This window comes from Cyrtonyx montezumae, unplaced genomic scaffold, assembly GCF_038088225.1.
Source record: "Cyrtonyx montezumae isolate F1298 unplaced genomic scaffold, pur_monq_1.0 scaffold_3, whole genome shotgun sequence".
In the NCBI taxonomy this organism is placed as follows: Eukaryota; Metazoa; Chordata; class Aves; order Galliformes; family Odontophoridae; genus Cyrtonyx; species Cyrtonyx montezumae.
The window spans coordinates 108,531,060-108,553,220 of record NW_027072034.1 but is presented as its reverse complement, the minus strand read 5'-3'; the positions used below and the strand labels follow the sequence as shown (position 1 = coordinate 108,553,220).

General features: G+C 42.8%; 1 protein-coding gene across 1 annotated transcript in view; it reads right to left on the bottom strand.

Annotated features, from left to right (window-relative positions):
• The window catches only part of UTP20 (UTP20 small subunit processome component), a 59,363-nt gene that overhangs the window by 11,900 nt on the left and 25,302 nt on the right, over positions 1 to 22,161 (bottom strand). The window contains exons 25-49 of the mRNA XM_065742757.1: positions 21,558 to 21,683; positions 20,797 to 20,963; positions 20,024 to 20,232; positions 17,292 to 17,435; positions 16,039 to 16,118; positions 14,941 to 15,167; positions 14,285 to 14,429; positions 13,770 to 13,857; positions 12,442 to 12,585; positions 11,719 to 11,769; positions 11,475 to 11,627; positions 10,550 to 10,705; positions 9,457 to 9,597; positions 8,904 to 9,041; positions 7,575 to 7,714; positions 6,985 to 7,064; positions 5,912 to 6,216; positions 5,327 to 5,466; positions 4,705 to 4,861; positions 3,795 to 3,893; positions 2,967 to 3,134; positions 2,342 to 2,508; positions 1,579 to 1,720; positions 1,183 to 1,299; positions 210 to 380 (exon numbers count right to left, since the gene is read on the bottom strand). Coding sequence (XP_065598829.1) covers positions 210 to 380; positions 1,183 to 1,299; positions 1,579 to 1,720; positions 2,342 to 2,508; positions 2,967 to 3,134; positions 3,795 to 3,893; positions 4,705 to 4,861; positions 5,327 to 5,466; positions 5,912 to 6,216; positions 6,985 to 7,064; positions 7,575 to 7,714; positions 8,904 to 9,041; positions 9,457 to 9,597; positions 10,550 to 10,705; positions 11,475 to 11,627; positions 11,719 to 11,769; positions 12,442 to 12,585; positions 13,770 to 13,857; positions 14,285 to 14,429; positions 14,941 to 15,167; positions 16,039 to 16,118; positions 17,292 to 17,435; positions 20,024 to 20,232; positions 20,797 to 20,963; positions 21,558 to 21,683 — 3,655 coding nt within the window. The remainder of the gene's footprint in view (positions 1 to 209; positions 381 to 1,182; positions 1,300 to 1,578; positions 1,721 to 2,341; positions 2,509 to 2,966; positions 3,135 to 3,794; positions 3,894 to 4,704; positions 4,862 to 5,326; positions 5,467 to 5,911; positions 6,217 to 6,984; positions 7,065 to 7,574; positions 7,715 to 8,903; positions 9,042 to 9,456; positions 9,598 to 10,549; positions 10,706 to 11,474; positions 11,628 to 11,718; positions 11,770 to 12,441; positions 12,586 to 13,769; positions 13,858 to 14,284; positions 14,430 to 14,940; positions 15,168 to 16,038; positions 16,119 to 17,291; positions 17,436 to 20,023; positions 20,233 to 20,796; positions 20,964 to 21,557; positions 21,684 to 22,161) is intronic.

The following is a 22,161-nucleotide window of genomic DNA, read 5'->3' as shown; positions in this document are numbered from 1 at the left end:
CAGCTCCAAGCTGTGTGCAGCTCCAAAGGGTAACTTTCTTTAAGTCTGTACTCAGGAAAGACTCAGGGCAAGACTCCTCCTCCCACGCTACCTTGTGGTCTCCAGACTAACTCTTCAGGATCAGCTACAGGAGGGATCCGCAGTGGAAGAAGTCTCGTTCTACACAATTAATTCTGAAGGAGAGGTGAGCAGACCTTGCTCTGACTTACTTTGAAACAGTTCACAACCAAGTGGAAATTCTGGCCTTTGGCTATTCCTGTCTTGGCAAATTCTTTCAGCAAGAGGAAAAGCTGCTTGATTAGTGACTCCAGGTTAGTATTGATAGAAGGCAAAGGGAACTTTAAAATCCATACTAAGGACTGCAGAGCACCAGTTATCACCTGTAAGAAAGAGCCAGAGATCAGCACCTGGGTACGGTGATACTGAAAGAACACTTCTCACTCTGCTACAGATGTTTCAGATGTTTTCAGGCTATTTGTAACTGCAGTAAAAAGGGATTAGCTAACATTAACATCTTTCAAACCATTCATATGTAATACAAAGGGTTTCTCAGTTCCTAAGAACACTATCTGCCACTCTTTAGTTCTCCAATTTGGATTTTAGGAGGTAAAGACATTAACACAGAGTTGATTCAGCAGAGGGCAGGAACCCTTTCTGAAGCAGAGGTGCCTTCAAGGCACAGAAGCTGCGCAGTCACCTGAAAGTCTGGCTAGAAGTATCTCATGCTGTCTGAGGCATGTCTCCCACACCTGGGAAACTTGGGGTTTAATAGTTTCCCCCCTAGGCTCATTCAAACCCAGGGAGGCTGTGGTGCTGGGCACAAAGATGTTAACAGAAGGATCAAAAGAAACCACAGCTGTTCTGTGCAGCTGCAGGACCTCAGGAACCTCCTCACAGATGGCCCTGAAGTCCTCGTGTGAACATGCTTCTAGAGAACTTGTCCGTATTTGAACTAGCAGCACTACGGCCAGAACATTAATTCCTCCATCAACCGTAATTCCCCCTCACCCCTGGGACAGCTTGTCCTCAGACAAGGTATCTGTATCAAAGGTAACTGTATACCTATAAAATTAGGCTTGAAAAAAGAATGCCCTTCTCTGCTTTTGCAAATTGACTGCAAGATGACATTTGTGGGCAGGAGCCTTCTTAGCTGAAGAGATGGGCTCCACCACAGAACCATACCTTGACATCCATGGATTTCAGGCAGTCTATGAGCAGCTGAACAAAGGGGTCTAACATTTCCAAAACATGTTCATCAGAAGAATTTACTTTGGATCTCTTCAGGCTCATGTGCAGCAGCTAGCACAGAAAACAAAGGACATTCATCTCAAAGTCAAACTGAGACTCAAGTTCAAGTAAAGTCCCACATTCATTTGGGTTATAGTAGAAGTTGTGGCTATTATCTGCAACTGGCTGAGCTCTCAAAGAGGCATCACTGGAGTTAACGCATGCAAACTGAAGTTAAGGTAAATGGTTATACTGTTAACAATATGTATTCAAAACACCTTCCTTTGGATGCTCTTCTTAACCAAAATACTGGTTTCACAGCTTTCTCTTTCTATCTGAGGAAATCCTTACCCTAAGTCCTGATTCAACCAAGATGTATGTGTTTGTCCTTCTGCTGACAGGAGCTTTCTGTCCCCCTCTCGTGGGAGTGGGCTGGAGCAGCAGGCAGCTCTCTGGTTGCAGTCGAGGATCTGGAGGGGGGGCAACTTTTGTTCTGAAAAGAAGGCACATGGCAAAGATGAAAATTCAGACTGCAGCCCTCTCCACAAGTTTGCTGTGGAAAGAGTTGGAGTGTGCTCATAGCCACACAGCAAGTAAAAGGTCTGTGAACACAGTGAAATAAACTGAGCTTGAGAGCAACAGGAGAGATGGGACACTCAGACTTAAGAACAGTGTCACTGTTTGAAAGATTACAACACACACACTGATTTGGGTAACATTTCCACAGACAGAACTTTGGTAGTTCCTTCAAGAATGTACACCTACTGCATGGTTTACTAAAAATATCCAGGACCCCAATCACCTCTTATATGCTAATTTGTAGCTCCCTTCTTACCACTGTCACCTGTACCTTAATTGAAACACAAACATCACCTTAGCAGAGGGTGAAGGAGCATTACTCAAGAGCACATGCAACAGTAGATTCCCATTAGTTCAGGAAAGGATAGCTTCAATTTCCAAGCTTTCCCCTCACCCTCTAGCTGCCCAAATTATTTGCTTACACCCAAAAGAAAAGGCATACAAATGGAAGGAAACCCTCAAACATTTGGTTTGAGAGCTGCAAGCAGACCTCTCAACTGATAACAGAGCAGCTGCGTAACATCTTGGAACTCACTTGGCCTTCTCAGTGAGCAGAGGCAAGTTTTCACTGATGAGACCATGGCTGAGGAGGAGGAGAGATTCTGCATTCATGTCTGAGTTGAAGATCAGCCCTGCCATGATGTGACGCAGCGCCTCGTGCACCTTCCGGACTATCTTCAAGCTTGTGGTGCTGTCTAGAATCTGCAAAGGCATCACCACGAGAATCAGGAAGGCAGTGATCTGACATCAGAAATCATAGCAAAAGCCAGTGCAATTCATCCAACATGACTTGCCTTAAGCCCCCAGCTCTCCCATCCCCTCAACTCCACCCCACCATCCCTCCTTTTTACTCTCCAGCCTCTCCTCAGACTCCAACCAGTTCACCTGTCACCACCAGGACACTCCAGGGCACATAAGCAAACAAGGGTCCATTTCTGCATGAGCACCCACCTAATCAAAAAACTGCATCTCTGTAAAGGCAATTTACTGCACATGGACAGAGATTTAATACATTTTGGTGATGTGCTGCCTCTCAAAAGAAAATAGGGAACCATAGTGGGATTATGTAGGTAGCCATCTGGAGGCTCTACAGTTTCTTCAGATCATACAGAATTGAGAGTACTCAGAGTAAAGGAAGGCTCTGGCTGCCTTTTTCTTACCTCTTTCAGTGGCAGAATAAGCTTAGTCACCTGGCCCTTCCCTATGTATTTTCCAAGAATTTCATAGGAATCGTAACTCTTGTTCTTGCGTGCTTCCATGACCTTGGAGACGATTCCCTTTACTTCCTTCTCCTCAGCTACATCACCGAACAGCTCTTGGTTGAAAATCTTTGGAAAGCAGCCCAAAGAAATCAAGGAGAGGAGCAGAAAAAAAAACAGAGCAAGATTCTTCCATTAACAGCAGGACCACACTATTTTTCCCCAGGTGCAGAAAACTCAGTTCTTCAGGTTCCCTACAAATCACGCCCACCTTTTCTTAGTTGACATAAGACATCCCAGGCTGAACACATTAGATGGGGAAGCTGTTTTCAAAACCCGTGGAGGTATTTTGATACAAATGGTGGGATTCCAGCCAAGCTGACCATCCAGAAGCACTTCAGGAGACTGAAGTGATAGGTAAAGAGGAACTTCTTAAAATACAACAAAGACAAGTGCACCTGCAAATGACCCCACTAAACAGACATCCGCTGTCTACTGCTCAGTCATTTAGGCCACAGGAAAACACAGGGAAACACAGTTAAGTGTCTTCATATTAAATCATGCCCTTCCCAAGATGCAGGGCTCAAGAAACAGCCCTAGAAGTACTCTGCTCTTCTACCAGGAGCATGTTGATGCCACAGAAGAAAATGGACTCTTACTTTTGAAGTACAAGCACAACCAACCCTGTTTGCCATCAAGTCTGAGGCAATCTACACACAACCTTCTCCTCTTAGATTCTCCCCCAAGCATTTCATGATGCTACCTCTTTCAGACTTTAATAACTGTTACCTCAATCAGTATATCTAAGCAGGGGTCCAAATCACCAGCACTCAGCCTGGTAGTAAGACCCTTCAGTAGCAGGTTCACAGTGAATGTCAGCACATGGAGCTAGAAAAGAAGAGAACAGATCAAGTTTCCAAACCCCCGTATGGACATGTATTACTGGATAAGTAGACACCTATATACAGAGACATCATAACTCACACAATACACTTGAGTTCCTGCTACAGGAAAAAATACTGGGAGGATAGGAATCCTCATTACAAGTAGCAGGAAAAGGACCTCCATCCCTCCACACGCTGGCAGAGGCTTGGAATTTCCTCTTTCCTCAGTACTCTTAGAACTGTTTTCAGGCTGCCCTAATCACTGCTTTCACTGTTATAGTAGATAAAAGCTCCCACATTTCCACTGTGGAAATCACTCTTGCCACCAACCACTGTGTAAAAAGGAAAGATGAGTTCAGAGCTATGGTCTTGGCTCTGTAACTAAGCAGCAAGAGTTCAATTAGCATCTCTACGTATTGTCAACATAGTCTTTGTGGAAGTTCACCTCAGATGATGCTTGGCTCTGATGAACTCACTGCAAAGATTCCCAATAACTTTACCAGAATAAGAAATTTGTTCTTCAACTCCATACCTCAACTCTTCCCTGAGAAAATGGAGATCTTCCCTTCTCTGCTTAGACTGCTGTTTCTTTGCATACAGACCCTCCATCAACATAGGTTTATATACTACTTGAAATAACAAAGACTGATGTAGGCATAGCAGTAGTATTTAGTTCTACAATACCCATCAATTCTCCCAGTGCAAAACAATTTCAGTAGCAATTCCCCTTTAGAGTCTTCTAACACACACACACACACACACACACACAACTCTTCAAAAAAACCAAACAAACTTACAAAGAATTTCAGCATTACCTGGTACCCATGGATCAGAGTTGACTGCATCTCTTTTAAAACATACAGAAGGTACTGCACCCCCAACACTTCCATGATTTTAGTGAGGGTGTTACGAGCAACATCCCGGATTTCCTGAAATCTGTTCCTCAGAAATGAGCAGACCTTCAGGAGGATGCTGGAAGCAGAGACAGACAGCTTAGTTCAGCCCTTAAACACAGCAGAATTAATTACACTGCTAGCCAAGGAGATGGCTTTCAGGGATGTTTCTATAAGCAGAGCAATGCTCAAAGTCAACCTCAAAGAAAGACTTTACAGTCATACACAGATCTACTGTCTTTCAAAAAACAGATTTTGTCACTTCTGTATGCTATTTCTTCAGCTCTGCCACTCCTACCTCCGCACTCTGCTTAACAGCACTGCTCTAATTTAAGGATTTACCAAGTCCCTTTCAAACTTAGCTGCAAAAGTCAAATGCAAGGGGAACATAACTAGGAAAATGTATTTCCAAATAAAAAGAACTTCAGGCCAGTCAGGAAGCCCATCCAGCATTTAGCCATGTGTATAACTGCAGCTTAATAAACATGTCTGTACTAATTCCCAACAAAATGAGCAGTACTCAAAGCACTCCTCCAGGACCTACCTTGGCAGGTTGGCTTCCATCACTTCTTGGGGAAGACACTGCATCACCCTGACCATTGCAAAAGCTAAAGGCACACGGACTACCTCGTCATCATTCACAACATTGGATTTCACAAGCTTGTGTTCTTCATCTCTTTTAACCTTTGTAAGACAGAGCAAGACACAGCACAAGTTAAATATACACAAGTGTAACCAACAGTTCAAAAAAAAAATCTGTCTTTTTCTCAACAAAACCTGAGAAGAGGTCAATACTGCAAGCTGATTTCCAATGCTGACTACATGACAAGCCCACACAGCTGAAGGATGTGCAAGATGAATTCCCTTCTATAAGGAAAGCCAGGTGCTATCAAGTGGCTGAGAAATTTTCAAAAGGCTGCACTAAGTGAACTGTTTCACACCAACACTGATGTGCTTTCTCGATGACACATCAAATGGGATAAGTCTCTACTGTGATTTCAGGTGGTCCCTCTCCAGTTGTGCCTATTTCTTTTATTACACGCTGCATTTCAACAGGGCTCTTTGCAGTACCACTCCAACACTCACAGCAGCAGGTCAGCAAACTGCCTTTCCAATGCCAGCTTCTCACCTTCGCAACAATGCACCTGTGCAATTTAGGCAAAATGTTGACTACGACTGTATCTTGAATGTGTTTGATCAGACACTCCAGCTCTTCTTTATTTCGGGGCAAGAAGGAAACTGGTTTGGCCACTTGGTCTGTGTTTTCAGGTGTCTCAGCTGCCTTTTCAGGCAGAACCAGCTCAGGTTCTGCTGGTTCTTCAGGGATATTCTCCCTCTTGTCTTTATCAACTGCTTCCTCTTCTCCTTCACTCTGTTCCAGCTCCATGGCTTCTTCACCTTCCACCTCTGGCTCAAGATCCATGGCAGCAGCTTCTGTCGAGTAATTATTAGAACCACAAGTAAATACTGGGGGCAACATAATTGGAGCCTTTGAAACAGACTCCTGGCATGGCTTTGATCTGGACAGAGCTTCCTGCCATCGGTAACAGTAAAAAAAATCAATAAACATCAGGGCTGTTCTACTGGGCAGAGAAGCTCTGCCATGCTGGTTTTTGATAATCATCCCTCAGGGCCTGGCTTAAAGCAAAGATTAGGCTGTTCTTCAGCTGAACTCCATAGACAATTTAACTAAGGTCAACGCCCTTGAACCTTAGAGAAGTATCATACATTTACATTTGGTAATTTTACAAGGCAAGAAGTATTGACAAGCCCATCTGTGAGATATACCCCTCCCTCCTCAGAATATCCTAAAGGCCACAACATAATTTCTCCTTGTGAAACCTCAGAGGAAGAGGGCCAGGGCAGAAAGCACTCTGCTAGGCTGAAGATAAAAGTGATAGGAGCAGGCAACAAGGGAAAACGTGGTTGCAGCAACACAGCTGGGTGCAGAGCATGGAGAACCTTCCAGATTAGCATAATCTCAGTCTAGGCTGGTCTGGGATGGAGAGGTAACGTGGAGGTGATTCCCCACCCCACCCAATAGGAAGAGAGTCTGCTCCTGAGGAGGCAAATTAAAACTGGTTTTCTAACATGCAAATTTTAAAAATCTGAGTAGTTGAGCTCTGAAGTAAAAATGCATCAATCAGCTGCATTTTGAGCAAATACAGGTTGTGTCTCCACCATCAGGAGCAGAAAGCTCACCTTGGTTCTCAATGGTCATAAGCTGTTTTTCAAGTGTTTCATGGTCAAAGTGAAAGGCTTCCAGCACTGTTTCTAACAAGCTGAAAAAGAAACACACACAGAGGTGAGCTCTCCGCACACAAAAAAAAGAGAGGCTGCATAGAACCAAGACAACACAAAATCTTAAAAATGCTTTAAAAAATATTTCAGGCTCAGTGGCAGTGCAGCTAAAAATGGATTGTCCTGAAACAAAAACAAAAACTTGTTTTTTCAGCTAGATGGCCTCTGTCACCCAGCTCAGTGTGAAACCTCACAGACAGCACTACTGGAGTTGCAGAGGCATCTCAGGAGCTGGGAAAGCCAAATGGGAGAGGAAATTTTAATGTTTAATTTAATGTTTAATGCACAAACCAAGATCCCGCAAGTGAAAGCAATGACCTATTAATCCTTCATAGCTCAGTTACACAGAACTGCAAAGCCATGCCCACTTTCAATTGCGTAAGGGAAAAATCTCATGCTAGTGAAGAGTTTAAAATCCACACGATGTTCCTTAAGGCTCTGAATTCTGCCTTAGTCTTCGAAGCTATGGCAGCATTGCTCGTGGTACCCACCTGACTCCCAACTTGGGACTGATCTGTCCCGTCTGCAGGACATGGATGAAATGCTTTAAGTGGTACAAGTATGCTGACCATGAGAGATGCCGGCAGATGGCTCCAATGACTTCAACAGAGGCCGTTACCATGTTTTCATGCTACCCAAAAAACAGAAGTTAGGCACTATTAGCATTCAAGCATTCTAAAGTATACTCTACTCAAAATAACACAAGCCAGAAGAAGTAACTCCTGTCTGGTGAGGACATCTGGTACTCTGCTTTATTAGATCTCCTCTCTGTTATCAGCTTAAACAACATCACAGCTCACCAAGCAGTTCTTCAGACCTGCTTCCTCCAAACATTTCTGTAGTTTATCTTTTCTCACGTAACTAAATCCATGGGCCCACCTCCGTGAGGAACTGAAAGCAGTCACAATGAGTAATAACATCACACATCTGTTCCTTCAAGGTTTTAGTAGATGTATTTTCTGTCAATGTACTTCACCTCTTGTTGGTAAGAGGGCAATCATGTTCACCCCATCAATGGGCACAGACTATATACATGACTGCAGGTGCTGGCTCATGTGCCTGAGCACTAATTCAGGCACAGTTCAGAAGAATGTTTCTGAATGTAAGTGAATTACACAAATGATGTCTGCTTGGTCTGACATAAGCAGCTCTGCTGTCCTCCTGATAGTCTATCTATAGTGACATTACAAGTAATTTAATCTCATGCTTTAAGTAAAAGGTATGGAAAGTGACAAAGTGAATGCTGCCCTTCAAACATTTACAAAGCTGCTGCTGGGTGAGAACCTCTGAAATCAGTTCCTGCAGTCCCCCTCAGTCCCAGCCAAAAGGGTATTTACTTCTAATTCAGTTATTACATACAGCCCATGTCCAACACAGACCCTTTAAAAGCTGCCAAAACAGTGGCTAATCTCACAACTGAGAGAGAGTAGTTTGGAGGGAGAGGGAGAAAAACCAAAGAGATTACTAAAAAAAAGCAAAGTGATATAAAAACAAGTGGAAAAAAATCATAACCCAAAGCACAAAAAAAACCACAACTCAAACAACAACAACAAAACCAGCACTGAAAACCCAACCCAAACGATGTTACAGACTTTGGAGAAACAGGACAAGTTTAGCATATAGAGAATCGGGTCCAGATTGCATCTGCACCCACCGAACCCACTTTCTGCCACTGAAAGAAAAACAGTGCTCTCCCCTGAAGGGGGAGCAAACACTCTATAAACTCATCTGCCTTTTAAAGCATTTGTTCTTTTAAGGAGAGCAATACAACAAGAATGGCAAAAATACAAAAACTGGATGCATACAATTTACATGTCTACCTTTAGCATTTTTTCACTAAAAATGGCAGTAGTAGCATAAGGCATGATGTAGTTCTGCAGAGATTTGGAAGACAGCACAAGTTTCTTCTCAGTCAGCTGCTTAGCCAGTCTCCTCAGAGCTCGTGCCCTCCTGTGGATCTGAGCCAAACACAAAGGAGAGTGATGAGGTGGCCCTCGAGTCATAGCTAGCACAAGGGAGCAAACATCCAGCAGTCATGAAGGTGGCTCAGTCTGAGGCAATGACATAAATGCAGTACATCTCCAAAGGTTGGCCTTGGCCTTTCCATTCTTATCTGGGCTTTCACTAGACTTTTGCCCCAATAAATATGATTACTCAATGAGATGCTTCACTGTGAATTAACAGGCACAAGAACATGTCACCTTCAGCTATCAGACACATTACTTCCACGTCCATGCCTCTTTTTCTTTTTATAAATGACATCTAATGATACTGGTTCAATACTTCCTTAAAGGAATGGCATTACCCCAAAGTAAAATGCTTTTGCTTTGGTAAGGGGAAGAGGGGTGTTAAGGAATGTGCACTGCCTTTTACCTGCATATGTTTCATGTTCTCAAAGAAGTCCATGTCAGGATCATGGCTATTGGTCAGCTGGACCAAATCCCGGAATTCAGGATTTGCTGGGAATGTTTGAATGAGGCAGGAAAGCAAAGAGGTGTAGTCTTGCTGGATGCTCTGCAAAGAACAAGAAATGAAGGTTAAGCATTCCTTGGAAAGGCAGCTACACACTCAGAACAATTATCCTGCCACTCACAGTGTTTGAGGCCAACAGGTCACATTCTTTGGTAACACCAAATATATAATGAGTTTGGACTGCACGTAAATTAAAATTTCTTCTTCAAAGAATGAGATACAACTGAAAAAAGCCAAGCAGCAGCAAAAAAACCCAAACCCTACACAACAGCAAGGTTCTGTGATTTGTTAGATTTTATTGTGATTTCAAATGAACGTTAAGTTCGATTACAGTGTGTATCTGTACTTCTGTGGTGGTTTGGCTCTGAGGGGCAGCTAAACTTCACCACAACCACTCACTCACTCCCCCCACATCAAAGGAAGAGGGGAAGAAAATATAATTAAAAAGGGCTCATGGGATGAGATGAGGACAAGGAGATTGCTTACCAACTGCTATCATGGGCAAAACAGGCTCAGGGTAGGGAGATTAATATAATTCCCTATAGCAGTGAGAAATTTAAAGCAAACTTAATACACCTTTCCCCTATTCACCCTCTCCAACTTCCTCCCTCCCCAAACAGTGTAGGGTAACACAGAATGGAGACTGCAGGCAGCTCTCAATCACTGGTCTCCATCCCTCCTTCACGTGGTCATTCTCTGCTCCTGCTCCACGTGCGATCCCTCCCATGGGATGATGCCCTTCCTGAACTGGTCCCACATGGGCTTCCCACAGGCTGCAGCTCTTCGAGCGCTGCTCCAACATGGGTCCATACCACAGGTGCCCACCCTTCAGGAGCAGACTGCTCTGGCATGGGTCCCCACTGCCAGCAGTGAGTCTCTTCTGGAGTGGGAGCTGGCTATGATCTGACCTGGGGCTCTGCTCACAGAGGTTGCCCCTGTAGCCTTCCCATTACCAGTGCCTTGCCACATGGGTCATCAGATAGCAGTGCCTTACCTCAGTCTTACTCTTCAGCCCCCTTCTCAGAGACTCCAAGAGAGTGTGCTGGATTAGCTCCTTGTAGTCACCTTCTGTGTGGTCAATTTCTGCCAGGCGGTGGATAAAACTGGTCAAGCAAAGGCTTGCGTTGTCACTAAGAGCCATATCTCCTAGCTGAGGGGATAAAGAAATTGCACTACATGAGTCTAGATACAAACAACCTTTTCTGCTCAAAAGACTGGAGTGAGTAGTAACACTGTACATAGCAGAACAAAGCCTATAATGATCCAGTAATTCTACCAACTCCTATAGAAGTTCTAGTCCTTAACTTATGCCCACTTTTTCAAACAGAAAAGCATGCTTTTTGACTCAGCAGCAAGCCTACACAGCCAGAACACACTGCAACAAAAAGAAAAACAGCCTATAGAGATTGTAATACGCCTTTAGTACAGAAAAAAACTGACCAGAGAGTTCAGGGCTCACTGACAGACAGGTATATTGGCACTTGGTTTATTCTTCTTGCTGAGGTGCACTCCATAGAAACATAGAACTGTTTGAGTTGGAAGGGACCCTTAAAGATCATCCATTCCAACTCCCCTGCAATGAACAGGGACATCTACAGCTGATAAGGGTGCTCAGAGCCCTTCCAGCCTGACGTTGGATATCTCCAGGGATGAGGCATCTGCCACCATCCACCACAGGGCAACCTGTGCCAGTGCTTCACCATCCTGATCATAAAAGAAAGCTTCCCTTGTACCTTCAGGACACAGAAGGGAAAAGGCAAGTGGAGGAAAATTAAAAACAGGTGTTTGTAAGAAGAATCCATCTCCTCTCTGAATGCTTTGCAGTGTCAAAAAACCCAACAGTGAATGGAATGAATTTTTAGGTTGGATTCATCACGCAAACATGACACACAAAGCAAGAGAAGGAACATTTAGCCCACCTGGATGGTATAGAAGCAGTTGTGCATAACAGGGATGAGGAAGTTGATATCCACTGTTTGCATTTCTTTGATGTGGGCAGTGATTGACTGGAACGCTGACAGACGTACATCGAAGTTGATATCATCAAGATGCCGTTGATCAAAGGCATTCAACTAAAAGAGAGCAACAAGTCATTCATGAAAAAGCTAGAAACATGACAGCACAATTTGGGGGAAAAAAAGGGAGCAAAGACGCTGAACATACCTTAACAACATCTGTAATGTATTTCAATTCACTGTCCAAATCAGATAAAGTCTAGAATGAAACAAATGAAAATAGTTTAACTGTTAGAGCTGTCATAAATTTGGAGGACTCCAGACTTATTTCAATTCTAACCACTTGAAATTAAAAAAAAAGGTAACAATATCAATCCTTTTATAAGCTAAATAAGAGCTATTTTGCCTTCAGCATATTTCTTCTTTAAGATGGACTGAATATTTTTTAACTCCCTAAATTTCTAAACGTTTACATGAAGGATATCCTGGGTTTTCCTGCTGAAAACAAAAACAAAACAAAACAAAAATGGCTATGTAAGTCACTTCAGTAAGTACAGAACAGCCTGACTGCTATAGATCTGAGAGAAGGATAAAAATAAAGATCATCTAGAAGCTGCTAAAAGCCACTCGTATTTCATAAAGAGACACAGGATTCCCTATAGATGCACTGTGCTTATTTGGCCTCTCTTCCACAACAGAACCCTGGAGATGTCGCACCGAGGAAGTTTCAAACACAAGTTTTACCAGTCTTCTTGCAGTTCATTAATGTCTGCAATATGCAATACTCTTAGTTCACTTCCACTAAGCAGATTGGTAGAGATGAAAAATATTCTTAAGCTCACGTACAACGAAGATAAATGCATTTATTTTGTTCTTGAACTGTTAAATCAATGGGAGAAAAAGCACAGAAAGATGTGTAAAAATGCAGTACCTGAAATACCAAGCACAACTTCTGTCGAGACAGTTTGTTCTGGATGACAGAAAACAGCTTTGCTAGAGGTTTGAGAAAGCTTGCAGGGTTTGAGCAATGCCTCAACAAGTTCTGCACTGTCTCCAGAATGTCAATCTCTGCATCCTGAAAGACATACAAAGCCATCAGTAACTGAAACCTCATGAGATTACTTGAGAAATATTTCAAGACACAGAGTAAGCTTTGCTGTATTTTATACAGATCACAGACACTGAATTAGAACAAAAAAATGGGAGGACATTCATTGCAATCACCACATTTCAGAAGCACTTGAAACCTTCCAATTAGACACCAGCAGAGTCAGAGGAGAGTGCTGTCACAATGCTAACTTCTTTTCAGGGTCTTTCTTCTGATTACTCAATGGTTAGAAAACTCTTAGAGCCCTACAAAGTCATCTTTCTTCAATCTGTGAAATGAACACGAACAGTACCAACTCCCTGTATGATCTCCTTTAAAGGAAACTGCAGGCACTTCACTAATGCTTCATAAAAGAATTCTTAAAAAAGAAATGGTGAACAATTTGATGACCATCTGCAAAGCAGAAGTTACAGGCTGCTGCCTAGCAGCTCTTTCTGAAACCCTGAAACCTCTTCTTGAGCAACTCTATCCCATTTAAGAAAAAGCAAGACTCAAACCATGATCCAAAGCTTAAGTCACAGAGAACTCTATTTCACTCAACTGCAGCCCCTAAGCTTTGCATGCCTAAAGAATTTTAGTGAAGTTTCAGTTCTGAAATATGCTTCTGTACTCACAGGTGGGTGAGTATTTCAGTAACAGTAGACAGAGAATGGAATGGAAAGAGGAATTATGGGAGTGGGTTAATAGTACTATACAACATTTGCCTTGTATCCTGCAACAGACCAAGGAAAGCCCGTTGCACAGTATGTATTACATTCACACATACTCACACTCTGTCCAAATTCTGTCACTTGGGATTTGTGATGTATGAAGTACAAGAGAGCGTTTATTGAAAACATGGCAAGGAACTGGGTGAAGTGACTACTCCAGCAACAGAGGCAAAGATTGTATGAACACTTTTGCAGACCTTTCCCATGAAAAGGGGCAAAAGTGGTGTGACACTGGCATTCCTGCAAAGCATCCAGTGGCTTTGTACTCATCAACACACAATAAAAAACTGGTGGGTGGACTACAAACACATGAAACCCGATTTCAGACTAGTTATGAGAAATGGCATGTAACCAATGTGCTTTAAATGCATCTCAAATAAATCTACTTCACAGAAAGGTAACTGCATTTTCAACTGGGGGGAATAAGTCATTTCTACTTACTTGCTCAATGTTACTCTGGTGAAGGAAAGGGAGGAGGAGGCTCACAAGCACTGAATTCTGACTCTTTTCTTGTATAAATTTGCTAATCCTGCATGATAAGACAATGTAATTTACTGTTTAATTCAACCCAATCACCAGTAAAGAGCAAAGAAGGACGCAGCCAGCACCAGTGCCATATCACAGGATTTTGTCAGCCCATCCACCCGCACACAGGCTAATAGACTTCTCCAACAACATCACAATATCAGCCCAAGTATTCGGTTCCACATGACTGCAGCCCGCTCTGTACCTTTTCCTACCACAGGAAGCACTGGTTTTAGCACCAGCAAATAGAAACAAGTAGAGTCAATTTCTGAAAACTTCCAAGGTCAACAACAGATACTCGAGCGTTTTCAAATGCTCTAAACTTAAATAGTTTCATTCAGAGTTCCTAATTTGCAGCCTATTAAGAGAAGACTCTTTCCTCCTCCCCTTTCTAACCCTTCAACTGTTCGGAGCTCTAAAGAATCACTTACTTGGAAAGTATACTCAGCTCTTTGCTGACTTGAGCTCTGTACTTCTTCTTTTTCATTTTCTCCACATTTAACATTGCTTTGCTGAAGTACTGAAGTATGGCAGGAACATGAGGTAGGACCAAGCGACAGCCTAGGCTGAGGGCCTCTGTAAGGGATACAACAGTCAGCAACACTCAACTCTCTGCTGCAAGAAACAAAGGCAAGCTCCGTGCAACAGAAGGAAGATTCAGCCCCTCACAAACATGAGGAAAGGCAACCAAAAGAGGTTTCATCAGTGGAAGAAAGGCAGTGGGAACTACGAACGTGCTGCTGAGAACATACACTGGCACTTGCTGAGGACAAGTAGAGTGTGTCTGAGCTAGGACAAAAAAACACACACACAGAAATTAAAAGCTCGCCTTACAGATTTCCATTATGGCCATGGTAAGTGTAGGCTCTTCATAAGGAATTTCTCCTGATCCACATTCAAACGTGGATCTCACTTGTCTAAGTGATAAGCAGGCCTTAACATTTTTTGAGCATGCTATGACAAATCTGTACAATGACTTTTCCCTGAAGTCTTTTTCCTTGTATTCTCACTCAGGACAATCCCCTCATGATCTAATGCCTCTTTTCAAATCACCCCAAAGGCTCTCACGGCTGTTACACACAGATACCTTCTGTCACTTCTCCAGTGTTTGGGATAACACAGTCAGTCACATTTAAACTGGAAACCTGCTCCGTGGGTTCAAAATCGGGGCTGTTGAGAAGGCTATCGGTGATGTCCATCACAAGATTGGATGTTGCCTCAGACAGATTCTTGGCTGACAGAACAGCAAACACATTTGACAGTATATCATACTCTGGATGATCCGGATACTGCTTGGCCAGTAAGGGGAAGTATCTGAGAAAAAGATTACAAAAAAGATACACTGAAAATCTGAGAACAGAACTTTACAGTTCTTTTGTGCAGAGTCATACAAAAAAGATGACGGGGAAAAAACACAGATGTCATAGAAGTGAGTCATGAAAAGTAGAAGGAATGGAGGTTAAAAGGTCGTCAAGTTTCTTTTCACTCTTCAAGATAGCATCATCTAAGCTTAGTCCTTTCTCCACAAATGTTTGCCCAAGTCTCCTGTCAGAGCTTGCTCCTATCCTAACAATCTGATTTTTTTAATGTAAGTTTGTGAGCAAGTTCTTCATTCTTACAAATGAGAGCTGTCAAAAGAGACACCAGATACTTTAGCAAAAGAAGAGCAGTATGTCAGTGGGAGATCACCCAAGACAGCAGAGATGAAATTTCTCATAGTGTTTGCCTCAAAAAAGGCTCTCTTGCAATTTTCAGTCACAGAATTCTGTGCTGAATTTGCCCATTTTCTTTCATAAAATAGCAAGAAATAGAGAATCAAGAATAAAATAATACTGTCAAACTATCCCCTCCATCTCCTCAGATGACTTAAATAAAAGTAATTGTTTAATACACAGATGTATTCTAGGAATTCATTGTCCTCCTGAACTGTGAGCTGGGTTTATTTTACACATCTGTTTGGTTCTTCATGTATAGGAAAAGCAGACCATTAAAAATAGCTTAATTGCCACAAATTGCAAAGCTTCACAATTGCATCTGGGATGCTAGCAAAAGAGTAACAGCCTAGTGGAGAAGATGAGTTTTCACGCAATTATTCATAGTCTGTTAAAAGTGTTGTGATTGTTTTAACAAAAATGCGTACTTGAGAGAAATACTTGAGAGTTTCATTGCAAGAGCACTTACTCACCTAGGATTCTTACTCCAGGTGTGAATGAGTTTGAGCAGAAAAGTTGGAGAATACTGGCTCTCTGAAGCCAACCTGCAAACCTGAAGGAGATATAAATCAGACACCAATGCAATACAAGTATGGAAGGCCAACTAAAACCCCATTTCTAACAAAGACCCCACTACAGACTATACTGCCTCTTTTACAAAGCAATCTTCTGCTGTTTTTCCATCCCCTTCAATATTTCTTCCCTCACTTTAGTTTATCTTACTCCAACTTTGAGCATTGCTCCAGCTACTTTTTCTGTCCTCCCCTAAAAGTGAATTCCCCCACCAGGGATTTGAATCTCACATTTGCCACAGAGATCTAACCACCTCTCCTGAACATGCCTATGAGATCTCAGGCATGACCCCAAGACTTCTTCCTCCCACACCTCCAGCTTCGCAATGCATTAAATCTTTTTCTATGTATCAGTTCTACAGCCTTAAAGCTCAAAAGTCAAAATATTCTTCTGCCAAAACCAAATCCTCACCAGGTTCACTGACAGAAATTCCCTCTAGAGGGAGCTTATAGATCATGCTACAATCCAAGCTCCAAAATTAACAGTCTTCCTGACATCTATCAGGAAAACAGGAGTTACAACTTCTCAACAATTCTGCACCCTGTTCAGATTTACTGAGTGGTTCCAAACACAATGCTCTCGTGAGCATTAAGTGCTTTGCTGATCCTGTGCCTGAACTATGTGCTTTTACTGCTCTGGGACTGAAGTAAATTTTCACTGCTTTGTTCCACAAAGCTTTGAAACACTGGGATGGACAAGTTGCTGCTGCTCAGCCTAGTGAAATGCATAGATATATGCACTGCCTGATGTGATCAGTACAGTTTTACTTTCAATACTGTGTGTTCTCTCTCCCTGTGTCAACAGTGCATTTTCTCAACTAAAAGAGGTCTGAATTTCTCTGATGAAAGCTGCAATCCTGTGCTTTGTTACTGTGCTCAAACGGAATTCCTGGCAGGCCAGCAGAAGAGCACACAGCCCACTGGTGGATGATGCTGTAGTCCTTCCTTTCTGGCAGCAGCAGGAAAGCCTGCTTATGTTCGGTTCTGTAATCCTCCATCACAGTTTCAACTTAAGCCCGTGACTTAAATTACTCCAGGACTAATCAGACTCGAGCCAAAATCTGTCCTTCCAGGCACACATCAGAATGCCTGAGAGTTCTCTGCACGGTACAGGTTACACACATGCTGGCCTGGATGAAGAAGAAACACATTACCTGAGGCCATACCACTGCATGGAAAACTGCATCAATCTCTTCCACAGTAAAGCTGTAGGTCTCATGATCTGAAAAAAACTCAACCACAAGCTTGAGCCCAAGACGTCGCAAGTTCTTCAGTGGATTAATCAACCGTGGTTGAACCTGTAAAAACAAAACAAAAAACAAAACATAAAGCGTCTGCAGAATAATCACTAACTACTTGCTCTGAAATTAACTACAGAAATTCATTGGCCACAGATACAGCAGAACAGCGTGGGCATCAGCGCTCAGTTACAGAAGGATGCTCCATGTGCTTTTGGGGGAAAATGTTTAAGTAAAGAAATCAGCCACACAGCTAATCAGTTATTCACACACTGCTGCATTCTGGCTCTTCTCCCTGTTACAATTTGAATAATCTTATGCAGTTTATAGGAATAATCTGAGATAATTTCAAGAACAGGGACACTGCACAGTGCAGAGTACCAACTCCTGTCTCAGAAACAATGGAGCCATGTCAGATTGATACCGGAACTACATCTTGGGATCCTCAGGGCCTCCATCACGCATCACAGTCCCCCATGCTGAATAAACACACACGTCCTTATTTTGCCAAGCAGTTCTGGTGCTGCCCTACAGAAAGATACTACTTTTTTTGTACTCGACATACCTGTAGAATTCTGAATCCAGCACCCTCTAAAATGTAATACACTGCTACACTGCCTCTACACCCAAAACTATATGCAAGAAGAGAAGACAATGGAAAACAAATCAAAGATCCTCTTGCTTGGAACCTCCCAAGCTATGCTGAAATGTAGTCACATAATGGTGTGCAAGTGGTTTCCAAAGCAGCAATAAGCTGCCTGAAGGGCCAAACGCCCAGGGAGCCCTTCACCCAGGGAGCACAAACCAGGCCACTAATGCTAATGACAACCCTTAGCTAAACTGCCAGAAGAGCAGTCCTCTGAGATCAAGACTTTGAGGGGACAAAGAAACTCACCACTGAACACAGTCAGAAGGAAATGGGAAATGAATAACTCCGCTTAAAACTGTCAGTGTAGATGTTTAACTCCCCAGGCATTATCAGCCTGCAATAAATTACCCTCAACCCCCAAGCATGTCAGCTAATCATTAGCCAAGACAAACAGATTTCTCACACTCTTCCTTGAGCTTTTAACATCTTATGGACTAATGAAGTGCTAAATTAAATTCAGGAAAATGATAAACTGTCACTCCTCAAGTTACAAAATGGTGACAGGTTTATGTAGTAGCCCAGGCAAAACGTGACTATCTCAACAATGAACGAAGCTCCTGAAGCTCCTTTCTCAGTTTAAAACATGTAAGCACATTCAGTCCACTGCTGAAGTTGGACTATGGGATGCTGCTATCCTTACTGAATTGACTGCAAGGACTTGAGTCATTGATGGATTGTTTTCAAGACAAGTTCTAGCCTCAGATGTTCACAGTCAGGTCCAGGCAAGAACAAACACATGGTGACAGAACCTTCACTACCTAACATCCCTCGATCAGTCTATTACAAAACTCATTTCAACACATTACTTGCTGAGTCTATCATGACATAATTCCTTTCAGCATCACAGTGATGATGATGGCTGTGCAGTTTGCTTCTCATCAAATATACCATCAGGCTCCGCACAGGACTAGACTTGAACATTCTCTATCCTGTTTAGATTGAAACCTGACAAAGGCACAAGTTTTAGAAAGGTAGAAAAGCCTGGCTTGATGTCATTAATTCCAAGCAACAGGTAACAGAGCCCATGAGATAGCAGGGCCTCCACAAGATGCTGTGGAGCGTTACAAAGAAGTGCTAGCAGGCAACTCAAAGCAGAACAGCCACATCCTTTCCACCCAGACAGTCAGCCCTGCCTCTGCCCATGCTCTGGGAATGAGCTCAGGAGTCTCCACACTGCTCTCCTGGTCAACACGGTGGCAATAAGCCAACAAGGCCCGTCTTCAGTTGCAGCCAATCTTTAACAGAATATTTTCCTCACTTGATTTGTTCTGCAAGTACAGCCACTGCACACCAAGGGAAAGAACATGCTCAGTGCTCTGCAAGTACCTGGCTGAGACTCAAACTGGATTGGCACGACTGCTTCTGATGCAGAGCTGTACGTGCTACTAGTGTGCTGAAAGCACAGCTCATAGCCACGTTCTCCCTGTGTCCCATGACAGGAGACTATCACTATACATAATCTTTGTGATCGTCCACAATGCTGAGCTCCCTTGGGACCTAGAAATGCAACAAAACACCTTAAAGATAAGATTTACTCCACAGGCCAAGAAACTTGAAATCCTCTCCTTCTCCTGCTTCAGTATTTAACCCCTGCAGCCAAGAAGCTTCAACTCTAAGATCAAATTCAACCTCCAGCCATAAGATCCTGTTATGCCCTTACAACAAATCATTTACCTTGCCCTCATGCCTATTCGTCCACAGAGCAGATATGTAGCAACCTCCAACCTTCACTAACTTGAAAAAAAACAGAACTCCAAAGCAGGGTTCTGAACTTGTCAGCTTTGCTTGTACTGTCTGAGCCCTGCAGCACATTCAGTATCACTGGCCTCTATTTTGAATGACACCTAATGGCTAAGCTTCATTGCATGCAGGCATTGAAATTATCTTTATCTGAATCAATCAAGGTGTTTGTACACCTGCAAGCTAAGCCCTGGAAAAGGAATTTCACCTACATCTCGTACGCATAGGTGTACACATACACGTAGTGCTTACTATCTACCTTTTCTCTTTGCTGGAGGATGCAGGATACCACAGCTGTCATGCAGAGCAGAATTTGTAGAATTTCAGGCAGGTACTGACTGATCAAATGTCCCATGTTCTTCAACACAACTTCAAGACCATTGAAGAGGCTGTGCTGACGCCCAAGAGGCAGGACTTTAGCTAAATCCAGCTCTGACATACTTCGAAGCACTGCCGTCTGGCAAGGCCCTGTTACAGACAAAGGGACAGTAGCTTACTTTGAAAAGTACCATAAAAACATCAAAAGTAATTGTCAATTAAAAAATAGTATAATGTAGCCTAAAATTACAGTTCCTTACATTCATCTTTCTAAAAAAAGGCAGCTCCAGGAATTCACCACTCTGTGACATCAAGACATTTCCCACTGCTACAGTATCAGAACACTTTATAACCACTTTTTCCTCTTTATAACCCCTGTTCAATGCCATCATATACCAGAAGTCTTGTGCACAGCAGCACATCACATGGGAAGGACAGCACAGGGGCAGCCTACAGCATCAGTAATCAGCTCACTCCTGGCCTGCTATAGTAAGTAGCACAGGTGTGGCAAGTCATTTTATTTGTCTGAACTCAGATCTTAAAAAGACAGTAACCGTGCTTTGTAAGTAAAACCTCAGGGTCCCCTGGGATTTTCACCCTTTCATCCTTCCAACAGGAAGCTGTTAGAGACAAACATCACCAGGTGTGTTTATTCTCCTACTTCTCAACAGCTCAGAAAGCAGTACAAATGCAGGATCTACTGCCTGTACCTACCGTGGCTGAACTGCTTCACAGCTTCGAAGAGCAGATCCAAGAACATCCGGATCTCTTCTGGCAGTGAGCCGGCAAGAAATCGCAGGACGATGGACATGCGAGTGGCTGCTGCAGACTTGCCCTGTGTTTTGTTCCCTGTTTTGTTTCTCATCCTGCCATAGAGAATTCTTCAAGAGCCAAAAAGAGGTTGCATTAGCTTTCAGCATGCCATCTGCTTCCCTACCTCTCACTCCGTGGGTTGTTTTGCTTTAAAAGCTTTGCCCAGCGTGAGTAAATCAAGTGGAAACTCCTGCTTCAGGATCTCCTCTGAATTACACAGTGCTCAGAAACATGCCAGTGAAAGATCAGCTTCTGCTTCCACTATAGCAGTTTTGCTGGAGAGTTCAGATACAAAACTAGAACACCTGCAGGCCAGCTTGAGGGTAGTTACTGCTGAAGAAGCAATCTATACAACCTGCATTATTACACCTTAGTAAGAATAAATGGTCATAAACAATGCACTGGAATGTCTTCCAGTATTCTGTAAGCTTTAGAAGAAAGAGTATTTACCAAAATGCTGCTTTTTAAGAGGACATCCTTTGCCTAACACATTGCACAGTGGCATTAAGAAGGAAGCTATGCGTAACATCACAAACCACGAAGTCGAACTATACCTTTAGCCCTAGACTTCTCTCAACTGTTTAAAATGTGAAGCAGCAGCATCACATCTCTGCTCACGGTACTTTGACATGAAACCTTAATTCCAGCGCTTTGTTACAAACCTCATAAGAACAGGGACAAGATGTGGTCGATGCTCCGTTTTTACGATCGTGCTCTCCTCACAAATACTGAAATGGACTATTTCTTCTTTAAAGCTCTTGTCCTCCAGCAGCCTTTGCAAGTTCTCCCTGAGAGTAATACATATAATTTGTTGGGCAGGTGGGGACTGTAAAAATAAACATAAACTCACACACACCCCTTACCTATCTCTACCTTCCTACCTACACTGTGTATAAATTAATACAGTATCTTGTTCCCACCCTTTTAAAAAAATATATTTTAAAAGTCAGCGAGTTTAAACTAATCATGTAAGTACCTTCTGAACATGTTCTGAAGATACTATTCCATTACCAACTACAGTTTTATGCAGCTATTTTCACAGGGTGGCTACAAAGCACTGCAACTGAAGACCTCTTTGAAAATGATGCAACTGCTAAGCACATACTATTCTGTGTCAAAATGGAAGTACTGTCATTTTTTTGTAAACCAAAGAGACACACTGACATACTACTGCATTATGGCCTTATTTTCTGTTTTAGGTAGGAAACACACAGCTGGGTAAGATCAGAATTAGTGTTTCTTCTCACTAGAATTAGTGTTTGTTGA